Source organism: Chiloscyllium plagiosum, chromosome 36 (assembly GCF_004010195.1).
Source record: "Chiloscyllium plagiosum isolate BGI_BamShark_2017 chromosome 36, ASM401019v2, whole genome shotgun sequence".
Taxonomy (NCBI): Eukaryota; Metazoa; Chordata; class Chondrichthyes; order Orectolobiformes; family Hemiscylliidae; genus Chiloscyllium; species Chiloscyllium plagiosum.
The window spans coordinates 38447367-38459713 of record NC_057745.1 but is presented as its reverse complement, the minus strand read 5'-3'; the positions used below and the strand labels follow the sequence as shown (position 1 = coordinate 38459713).

General features: G+C 41.6%; 1 protein-coding gene across 1 annotated transcript in view; it reads left to right on the top strand.

The window, feature by feature from the left end:
* Positions 1-1842: 1842 nt before the first annotated feature.
* Positions 1843-12347, top strand: part of LOC122541133 (layilin-like) — a 28032-nt gene continuing 17527 nt past the window's right edge. Inside the window, exon 1 of the mRNA XM_043677746.1 lies at positions 1843-1946. Within this exon, the coding sequence (XP_043533681.1) occupies positions 1886-1946 (61 nt within the window). The 5' untranslated portion in view covers positions 1843-1885. The remainder of the gene's footprint in view (positions 1947-12347) is intronic.

The window sequence follows — 12347 nt, the reverse complement described above, 5'->3', positions numbered from 1 at the left end:
ACACATCTACTAATCCTAGCTCTTTATTCAAATCCGCCAATTGTCTGGATCTGGGGGGTACACCCGCAGTACTCTTGGGAATCCTGTCTATCTCCGGGTCCATAATGCAATTAAAGCCTCCCCCTATAATTGTATGACGAGCCCTGAGAGCCATCAGTTTGGAGAAGGCTTCCATTATAAATTTGAAAGGATGCGCCGGGGGACAATACAGGTTTAAAATCCCATATTCCTCTCCATTTATAAGGGCTTTAATTAGTATATATCGTCCAGATTCATCTTTTATCTGACTTAGGATTTTGAAAGGGAGATTCTTCCTGAATAAGAATAACTACTCCCCTACTTTTTGAGCTGAAGGAAGAAAAGAAGACCAGATCAAATCCACCCTGTTGTAATTTCAAATGTTCTTTATCCAATAAATGTGTCTCCTGTAGGAGAGCTATATCAACCCTTTTTTTTTTGAGGTTTGATAATATTTTCTTCCTTTTGATTGGAGAAATACTCCCCTTGACATTCCAGGTGCACCATTTAATCGAATGACTAACCATAATCGTCCAGGCAAGTCCGAGACCCCCCGGGAGGAGAAACCCCATCCAAAACATCCCGAGCATGGACCATAGAAAATTCACAAAAATAGAGATTCTTTAATACACTCATACCAATATAATAAAAAACTATTTCTAAATAGAAAAAATATAAAACATATTTAAACGGAGATTTTCCCCCTTGTTTCCAGGGGGCATCACTTCCTTTCCGAAAACCCATTATATCCTCTCCCAACCAGTGCCCCACCCTCGACCCAGGCACCCCATAATAAAATGAAGAAAATTCAAGTGTACTATAAAACTAAAGTTAACAGTGATTACCCTACTCCCCCAGCCCCCACCCCACGCACCCACACCAACACCTAGATATATTTGGTGATGTTAATACCATGTATAAACATATAAAAGTATAAAATTACAGTCTCAGCAGATAATAATGAAGTATGGTAATACAAAATAACAGGGGGAAACAACCCCACTTTAAAAGAAAGAGAAAAAAATAAAACAAAGCAGAGACCCCTCCTCGCCTACATCGACTAGACCACCCAGCCTATAAATATTTTTTAAAAAGGGGGAAATCGCAGAGTGGAGAACAAATAAGCAAAAGAGAAAAAAGGGTGAACAGGAGAGATTGGGGGAGGGGGGAGGAGGGGGAACAACATCATTCACCACACGAGTTAACTCTTACAATTTACCTAAGAGAGTCCAAAACTTCCTTGGCATTCTCCAGTGACCCGAAGTTATACACGGACCCTTCGTGGCTAAAACCTAGTGTTGTTGGGTAGCGGAGGGAGTACTGAATGTTTAAATCCTTTAAACGCTTCTTCGTTTCCTCAAACACCCTCCTTTTTCAGACCAGAGCTGGGGAAAAGTCCTGAAACTGCATAATCTTCGATCCTTTATAAATCATGGCTTAGGGATCTTTCCCAAGATTTCTGGAAGCTTCCAGGAGCATCTGCTTCTCCTTGTAGCTCTGCAGCCAGAACAGGATCGGGCGGGGGCGCTGGTTCGAGCTGGGCCCGCATATTGCGACTCGGTAGGCCCATTCCACCCTTACCTGGCCTGATCCAGCCTCCAGATTCAATAACTGCGGAAGCCACTGCTCCAGAAACGCTGTAAGCTGGCCGCCTTCCACTTCCCGTTCGGGAAGGCCCAGCAAACGAATATTCTCGAGGTCGTCGATGTGATCTTCTAAGGCCTGGACTCGCGACCCACGGCCGATTCAGCTGCAGCCTCGGAGGTTGCGGCCTTTAGCTCCACCCCTCCACCTCAATGTCTGATTTTTTCTCTGTCTCTGCAGAAGCACGACCGACAGTGATTCCCATCTGTTCCTGGACTCTTCTATGAAGGGGTTGATCTTCACTTTAAGCTTGGAAATCACTGCAACAAGGCTCACCACCGTAGGTAAGTACCCTGGGGCGGCTGCGGACACCTCTGCTGCAGCTGGGGAGGGTGGGGGAGGGGTTCCTGCCTGCTGTGAGCTGCGGGCATTCTTTCCTTTAGTCATTTTAATGGGGCACTAAACTGCTCAAGTTTGGCGCAAAATAACTAGCTGTATTAAATAAAAGCTATTTTAAATGATTTGGCAGGTGACGGGCAGCCCACTTTGCCTGAGTCTTAGGCAGAGCACTACAGACTCAGACTTGCTGAGTCACTGCCATCTTGGATCTCCCCTTTGTGAAATTTTAAGAGTCTCCTAACAAGAAAATTCACAATGGCCTCCCAACATGCCCATTCAACCTTTGGCCAACTGAAGAAAAGGATTTTCGAGAACCAGATCTCAAGCCAAGATTTATGTCAATCATGGTTTACTAAACAGCTGTACAGGTACCCCAAGGCACTGGGAAGTTATCATCAGTGATGCCTTCACAAGATCTTCCAAATTCATTGGTAAGAAAGACAATCCAATAGCAAGGTTCTTATTGAAGCCAAAATGCTAGCATTAAGTTGTTAATCACTCAAAACCAGCTTAGACAGGTGGACTTGTAGTTTATACATGTGGCACATGTGCAACTGTTTTGAAACTGAGATATGCCAGGAAACTTCCAGAAGGACAGTGTAAACCCTTTCAGGATGTTCTCAAAGCATCCCTGAAGAGTCAAACATCCCCACTGACTCTTGACAGACCCCGACTAGTGAGCAACCAGATTAAAAAGGCATCTGACATCTTGAGACATGTCAACAGAAATGTGCAGGGGTGAAGCTGAGGCATTAGAGGAAGCACACACACTTTGAAACAACCTTTTGACCTATCCCTTCAAGGCTCACCTGCCTTGTATGTGGCAAAGTCTATAGATTAAGCACAGGGCTATCAGCCATCTTAGAATTTATTAAACCAGAGTGGATACAAGGCCTCAGTCCTGAGGAACTGCCTGAGAAAGAGTTCTCCAACCAATTTCTTTTCCTTTAACTTTGTTTACTTCGAGTGTTACCAGAGTGTAATTAACATAGAACATTGACATAGAATACTGTAAAGCACAGTACAGGCCATTCGGCCCTTGATGTTGTGCTGGCCTTTTATCCTACTCTTACATCAGACTAACCTACATATCCTTCATTGTACTATCTTCCATGAGTCTATCCAAGGGTCGCTTAAATGTCCCTAATGTACCTGACTTTACTACCACTGCTGGCAGTGCATTCCACACACCCACCACTCTCTGTGTAAAGAACCTACCTCTGACATTTCCCTAAGTCCTCCTCCAATTACCCTAAAATTATGTCCCCTCGTGATAGACATTTCCACCCTGGGAAAAGGTCTCTGAATATCCACTGTATCTATACCTCTCACCATATTGTACACCTCTATCAAGTCACCTCTCATCCTTCTTCGCTCCAATGAGAAAAGCCCTAGCTCTCTCAACCTTTCTTCATAAGACATGCCCTGCAGTCCAGGCAGCATCCTGATAAATTCCCTCTACATCCTCTCTAAAGCTTCCACATCCTTGCTATAATGAGGTGGCCAGAACTGAATACAATATTCTTCGTGTGGTCTAACCAGGGATCTATAGAGCTGCAGTATAACCTCACACCTCTTAAACTCAATCCTCCTGTTAATGAAAGCCAACACACCATACACCTTCTTAACAATTCCATCAACCTGGGTGGCAACTTTGAGGGATCTATGGACATGGACATGTTTCTTCGCACTGCCAGGAAGCCTGCCTTTAACACTGTATTCTGCATTCTGCTTCCAAAGTGAATCACTTCACACTTTTCCAGGTTGAACTCGATCTGCCACATCTCAGCCTAGTTCTGCATCCTGTCAATGTCCTGTTGCAACCTACAACAGCCCTTCACACTATCCACCAATCCACTAACCTTCATGTCATCGGTAAACTTACTAATCACCCCCCTCCACTTCCTCATCCAAGATGAACCTTATCAAATGCCTTACTAAAGTCCAAATATATGACATCCACAGCCATTCCTTCATCTATCAACTTGGTCACTTCCTCAAAGAACTCTATTAAGTTGGTACAGCACCATCTCCCCCACACAAAACCATGTTGCCTATCACTGATAAGCCCATTCTTTTCCAAATATAAATAGATTTTATCCCTCGGTACCTTCTCCAGCAACTTTCCCACCACTGACGTCAGGCTCACTGGTCTGTAGTTACCCAGAATATTCCTACTACCCTTCCTGTACAGGGGGACAACATGAGCAACCCTCCAGTCCTTCAGCACCTCACCTGTCTTTAAGGATACTACAAAGATATCTGTCAGGACCCCAGCTATTTCCTCTCTTGCCTCCTTCAGCAACCTGGGATAGATCCCATTTGGTCCTGGGGATTTGTTCACCTTATTAACATCTAACCTACCCAACACATCTTCCCTAGTTATGTCAATGTGATCTAGAGTAATTATCTCTAATCTCAACATTCATCATGCCCCTCTCCTCAGTGAACACTGATGCAAAGATTGTTTCATTCGTCTAATATTTAATTATGATGATGCAGCAAGGAGTTTAAGCGACTGTCACACGTCTGGGACCTGTTCATGTGACAAATCATAAATCATCACCTGGCACCAGTTTTCAATTATCCTTTATACAAACAGGCCTGATTATTATATGTCCTCTATCCAATGCTGTCTCTTCAGAGTAGGCTCAATGTGTAGTTATGTACAGATACCCTCAATGAAAATTTATTGTCTCTTAGTGTTCAAGTTCTAGGATCATGGTGAGTGGGCATGGTGGACAAGGCTGGAATCCTTTATGAACCTCATCTTTTGGAAAGGAATAGGAAAGCAATCATCAAACAAGACAATAGTTGTGAGCATTGTAGGGAGCAAGTTTTCAAACAGAGGACTTCAGATGACGCCCTGCGGTAGCACTTATCCATTTCACGTTGACATGCATCATCCACCTCCTCTAACACCAGGACAACTCTGACTGCAAACCCACAGCAAAATCTAGAGAGGATTAACAAAAATCTGAACTGCCAGCAACACAGTGAAGGTTTCATTCCCATCCTCTGGGGAGGATGTTATAAACTCTAAAATCTGTGACAGTCGGTTAAGCTCCTTGCTGCATCATCATAATTAAATATTAGACTCATGCCATCAGTAAAGTACAAAGTTTCAATTAGGTTTATATATACAGAATTCCCAGGGGAACATTAAAAAAATCTTTATTAAACAAACGCATGTGTAAATAAAACAGTTTGAATAACTGACTAGTTCCCAATGACGGGCTTATGCCCGAAACGTCGATTCTCCTGCTCCTGGGATGCTGCCTGACCAGTTGTGCTTTTCCAGCGCCACCCTCTCGACTCTGAATAACTCACTAAGTTAACTTACAGTTTTAAAAGGAAGCTTTGAAATCGAGTATAACAGTATTAGCAGCCAAGAGGGTGGTGCAGTGGACTGTGCTAACCCCAGAACCTATGGGTTGTTGGGTTGAAACATCCTCTTCTACTCTAAGGCTCCAATGGCACAATGGTAGTGTCCCTTTCTCTGAACCAGAAGATCTAAGTTCAAGTCCCAAAATAATTTGATAAAATGGCTAAATCTAATCTTGTGGAGGCAATGGCCTCGTGGAATTATTGCAAGGACTGTTAATCCAGAGACCCATGGAATGCACTGGGCATCCAGGTTTGAATCCCACCAAGGCAGGTGGTGAAATTTGAATTTTAACAAAAATCTGGAATTAAGAGTCTAATGATGACCTTGAATACATTGTTGACTGTCAGGGAAAGCCCACCTAGTTCACCAAAGCCATTTAGGGAAGGAAACTGCCAAGCTTACCTGGTCTGACATACCTGGGACTACAGCAATGTGGTTGACTCTTAACTGCCCTCTGGGTAACAAATGCTTCCTAGCCAGCAATACCCTCATCCTGTGAATGAATTGTTTACAAAACGTGAATAGCTAGGAAAGAATCACTTAGAAAATAACTAAAACCCAAGAATCTCACACAGACAGGAACTATTAACTGAAGCTGTCATTCACAGAATAACTAATATCAAGGAGATGAAGGCCATTTGTTCCATTGTGTCTACACTGGCTCTTTGGTCATTTTCTTGCTGCCAGTTTCCGACTGTACCCCTGCAACCTTGCACATTGAATGATTATTTAAATAAAACAATGCTGTCTTGAATGTCTCTATTGAACCTGCCTCCAGCATCTTTCCAAGCAATGCATTCCAGACCCTAACTACTCACCAAGTGAAAAATAATTCTCATTTCTTATTTTCTCCTTTTGCAAAATACTTTAAAATTGTGCCATGTGGTTCTCATTCAATTTTGAGTGGAACAGTTTCTCCATGGTATCTGTGCTCCTACGCACTATTTAGAGTTGAATCCTTCACTTTATGTTGTCCCTCCATTTACTTTCTACCAAAGCACATCACCTCACACTTCTCCACATTGATCCTCATTTGCCACCTGTCTGCCCAATCCAATAACTTGTCAATGTCTTGAAGTTTTACTGTCGTCTTTACAGTTTCCAATTCTCCCAAGTTCGGTGTCGTTTGAAATTGAAACGGAAACTTTGAAATTATTCTTTGCACATCACAATCTAGATCATATCAGGAAAAAAGATAATGAATTGTAACATTATCAGGACTACAGGATAATGTAAAGTCAGCTGAGTGTCTCACATGCATAATAGTCAACACTAGGAGAGAGATGGAGTGTGGGTCAGTGGGCTGTAATCTGTTTTTTCAATATCTGCAGGTATCTGATGTTTTTCTCCTCCTGTTCCTGAACATCGAACACTCTGATCATATTACATTTTCCAAGATAGCCTCTTTAATTGTTTTGCTGTCATTTGTTTGAAAATTATAATATTATAAATTATATTATTCCTTTCTGAAATATTCTGATATGATGTCCAACAAGGAATAAATAGAAGGGATGCAGGCAAAGTTCTTCATGTGAGAGAACAAAATTCAGAGAGTCAATGGTGAGTGATCTACATTAATTGAAATTGGCTCAGTGACTGAAGGTGAGAAATAGGATGCAATGACCACTGGTGTTATGTTGAGATCTGTTCTGGAACTTTAAATGACTAAATGCTATAAAGGACATCATCTCCACCTTCAAAACATGAGCACATTCATTATTAATTTTGCTGGTGACATGAAGCAGAGTGGGACAGATAGCAGATAAAAAGATTAAGGATTTTCAGAGGAACTTGAACTAATTGGGTTGATTGACTAAGATCTAGTAGGTGGATCTTAATGTAGATAAATGTAAGTCATGTGTAAAAGAAAGGTACCAGTGAACAAATGTTTAAAAAGAAAGAATCTTACTTATTAAAAAGGAAATAATTTCTTTTAATTAGACCCTTCTACATTTTCTGAAAATTCCAGAAGAACTTTATTGAGTTTTGAGCGTGCCAATTGCATACACAATTGGTTGAACAGCAGGAGACAGAGAGTGCTGGTCGAGGTTAGTTTTCGAATTGGAGGTCTGTCACCAGCGATGTTCCACAGGGATCAGTTCTGGGTCCTTTTTTGTTTGTCATTTATATTAATGATTTGGATGAGAACATAGAAAGCATGGTTAGTAAGTTTGTGGATGACACCAAAATTGGTGGCATTGGAGAGAGTGAAGAAGGTTTTTTTGAAATTACAAAAGGAACTTGATCAGATGGGTCAATGGACCGAAAAATGACAGATGGAGTTCAATTTGGATAAGTTCATTCAACAAACAAGCATAGGGCTTATACAATTAATAGTAAGGCCTTGGGCAGTGTTGTAGAACAGAGGGATCTGGGATTTAAGGTACATAATTTTTTGAAGTTTGCCTCACATAAAGACAGGGTGGTTAAAAAGGTATTTGGCACGCTTGCTTTCATTGCTCAGTCCTTTGAGTATAGGAAGTTGGGAAGTCATCTTGAGGTTGTACAGGACATTGGTGAGGCCTCTTCTGGAGCACTGTGTCCAGTTCTGGTCACCCAGTTATAGGAGGGATATTATGAAGTTGGAGAGGGTTCAGAAGAGATTTGCCAGGATGGTTTCGGGTATGGAGGATTTGGGTTATAAAGAAAGGCTAGATAGGCTGGGATTTTTCTCACTGGAGAGTAGGAGGTTAAGAGGCAACATTATGGACATTTCTAAAATAATAACAGGTATGCATAGAGTTAATGGTAGTTGTCTTTGCCCTGGAGTGGAGAATTTAAAGACGAGGGGGCATTTTTTAAGCTGAAAGGAGAGAGATTTAAAAAAGACATGAGGGCAATTTTTTAACACAGAGGGTACTTTTTGTGTGGAATGAACTTCCAGAGGAAGTGGTGGATACAGATACAATTAAAACATGTAAAAGACATTTGGACAGGTACATGAATAAGAAAGCTTTGGAGGGATATGAGCCAGGAGCAGGCAGGGGGGGCTAGCTTAGTTTGGGATTATGGTCGGCATCAACTGGTTGGACTGAAGGGTCTGTTTCCATGCTATATGACTCTATGAGATATGGGCATTGATGGCAAGATCAGTAGTTATGCCCCCCGAAATAATGGCTCTTTCAGCCATTTCAGAGGGTAGTTCAGAGTCAACCACTTTGTTGTGGTCTGGAGTCAAATGTAGACCCGGCTGGGTTAGGATGGCAGATTTCCTCTCTAAAGGGCATTAGTGAAGCAGATTGGATAAATAGTCACCATTAGGCTGGCATTTTAATTCCAGATATTTTATATTATTGAATTTGAATTTCAACTGTCGGTGTTTAAACCCCTGTTCGTTGGCCATTAACCTGGGGTTCTAGATTATCAACCCAGTGATATTTTGCTTGTGCCACCATCACTATTGTAATTATAATTGTTCCACCGGCAAAAAAAAGTCAATTTACACATTGCAAAGGCCCACAAAATGATATCAGATTAATGAGCAATTAATTTTGCTTATGTAATATTGATAGAGGGATAAATATTGGTCAGTAAAAATCTGCCAGTGTTTATGCTCCAGTTGAGCGTCTTTACAGCTTTCCTCAACAAAATCTCTTGTTGTCACCACTGTTCCCTTCTCCCTCTTAGGCTTGTCTTTAACTTTACCTTAAATGCATTGTCCACTTCAACCGCTCGCTGTGGCCACACTTTCTATATTATGATCAAGGTTTGTAATGTATTACAATCTTTTCAGAATTTGGATTCTGGAATACAGGTTTTTGGTTTAGTGAAGAGGGCTTTTTAAAAAATGGTCAGAATGTCATTTTTTGAAAAGGGAGTTCAAACAACATTTTTAAGAAGCATGTTACTGAAGTAAAATGGCGAGCAAGCTACCTGGTGAGTTAACTGATTAATTGTTTATAAAGTTGAACTTTTACAACACAAAATAAATAATGACGAACTACAATCAGTTTTAGTTGAGGAAAAAAATTCAAAGCAGCAGAAGGGCAGTTTAGTTTGTGGATGTCTGGGACTGTTTCAGCAGTTCAGGCAAACAGGACTTCATGTACAGTTAGGAATGTTGGAGTCTGTATATCTCAGGAAGGACAGTGAAGGCTCTGCCCTAGACAAACACCACTTCTGTTCCCTTGCTTTCTCCTGGTTATCACATGATTGCAATTAAACGTTAAAGTACCAGAGGCAGGTGCAGGAGATCACATGCAACCCTGCCACTGGGAAATCTTTTAACTGGTGTAACTCACTATCAGCTGGCAATGCAGCAGGTACAGGCAGGTTATAGGAGAACCTTCTGGTTAAATAGAGAGGCTCAGCATCACAACAACAACTTTTCAGCCCAACTCCATCATCTTTACTATCGGATCGACGAGAGCACAAAGGTGACCGGGGTGTTTCCAAGTTCTAATTTCACTTTAAATAATTCACATTACATTGGTTTCACTTTATTCAGATGTACATGATTTTGTCAGAGAGAGGTCATACCTAACAAATTTGCATTTTTCAAGGAGGTGACTGTGAGGGTCATGCAATTGATGTAGTTTATATGAATTTCAGTAAAGCTTTTGACAAGGCTCCACAAGACAGACTGATAATGAAGGTAAAAGGTCATGGGATCCAGGTAACTCAGCAAATTGGAACCAAAATTGGCTTAGTGGTGAGAGACAGAGGGTGGCAGAAGGCTGTTTGTGTGACTGGAGGTTAGTGTCCAGTGACATTCCACAGGGATCAGAGCTGGGTCCATTGTATCTGTGACATATAGATGGTGAAAATGTGGGGATGGGTATTGGGGGGAGCGGTGTTGTGTAAGTCAGTTTGCAGATGTGGTGGGTGGGAGGGGTGTGGGGATGGAGGTGTTTTGTGAAGTCAGCTTGCAGATGTGGATGAGCACTTGAAATGCCAAGCCCATGGGCCAAGCACTAGAAGGGGTGACTTTAGAATCAGAGTAACGTGTTTGTTGGTGTAGCCTCGAAGGGCCGAGGGACCCCTTCCTCGCTCTGCGATTCTGGTATTTGTTGAAGCTAACTTGTTCAAGCTCTAAGTGTACTGGCTTACTTGAAGGCTGACATGCATTGTTGGTTACAGGGGAGTTCCAAAGAAACAGTGCTGTGTTCTTACATTCATTCTATGTTGAAAATTGAATGTCTAGTATTACATGGGCCACTCTCTGAGACAGAACCTGTGTGCTCAGATGGCTCTCTCTTCTACACGTCTAAAATAGCATTTTTAGTGATCATTCACAATTGGGGTAATTAAAATGTTGTACTGAATTCAAAGCCCTGTAAAGAGGTTTGGGCCTAATTGGATAGATCTTTCAAATCACAAATGCGATGGGCTGAATGGCCTCCTTTTATTTTCTATCGTTCTATGAAGTATGGAATAGGATTCCTAAGCTTCTAAGATGAAGGGAATTTGGAAACAAGGGATGTGCTGCGTTGGTTCAGTACCACACTAGGCAGAACATTCACCAACCAAACCATCAGGAGAGCATGTTACTTACCTCAGCATATTTAGCATGAGAAACTTGGAAATAATTCTCACGGACTGTATAGAATCTGACAGCGCAGAAGGAAAGAATTCATCCCATTGTGTCTGTGCTAGTTTATTAAAAACAAACATCCAGTTATTCCCACTTCTTTACCTCATAGAATTTAATGTTCTGTTGTAGTATATACAATATATATTCAGATCAGTTATTATATATATGTTACTCAAAAACCCGAAGCTGCATGCGGATTAACCCCTGCTCCATTACAGCGTCATTGGCAAAGATTCATTTCTCAAACATGCTGTTCTGCTTTTCCTCATCATTACTATTTTTCTCATTTTTTTGTTCTGTTTCTTTTACCTTTGCGTCACTTGTGATGCACTCAGGATTTAATATCCTTCCGGCCGATGGCAAAAATAAAACAGCTTTTTTCCTGCAGGAAGACGGACACAATCAGAAACTGAGGGATGGTCTGTGCTTTACAGAACAGGGCAGCTGTAGTTTTCTGTTCTGTTTTGAATCGAGAAATGAACGTGAGAATATCAGTAGATTTGGCACTGACAAAGGGGGCCATTGATATTCATATCAGAGGATGCACTGAACTTCATGTCCACGAAGAAATGCAACAGTCGACTCCACAGGGTCAACAGAAGTTTTGAGAGCTTCCTCCTACACCCAGGAATTCAAATATCAAAGCCAGTTGCCTCAGATGTTTAATCCTTCTCTCACTTACTCAAAAACAGTAGGAAAATAAAATCTGGAGCAAGGAAAAATCATTTGAATCATGTTTTATTATTTTACTGTAGAATCTCTACCCAAATCACACATTAGTGTTCTAAACTAGCTTCTTCCTCTACTGTCCTAGTCAAAAGATTCCATCAATGCTTTCAACAGCTCTCTACCCTGCTCTTGTTTAGAGGAGATATGTATGCATCCTAGTGAGGAAAGACTTTTTGACTCCACAACTCAGGAAGAATAAAGAGAAGGAAATATTTGACAAGGTTCCCCCTGGGAGACTGATTAGCCAGGTTAGATCTCACAGAATAAAGGTAGAACTAGCCATTTGGTTACAGAACTGGCTCAAAGGTAGAAGACAGAGGGTGGTGGTGGAGAGTTATTTTTCAGACTGAAGGCCTGTGACCAGTGGAGTGCCACAAGGATCGGTGATGAGTCCTCTACTTTTTGTCATTTACATAAATGATTTGGATGCGAGCATAAGAGGTACAAGTTAGCGAGTTTGCTGATGACACCAAAATTGGAGGTGTAGTGGACAGCGAAGAGGGTTACCTCAGATTACAGCAGGATCTTCACCAGATGGGCCAATGGGCTGAGAAGTGGCAGATGGACTTTAATTCAATAAATGCAAAGTGCTGCATTTTGGGAAAGCAAATCTTAGCAGGACTTATACACTTAATGGTAAGGTCCTAGGGAGTGTTGCTGAACAAAGAGACCTTGGAGTGCAGGTTCATAGCTCAT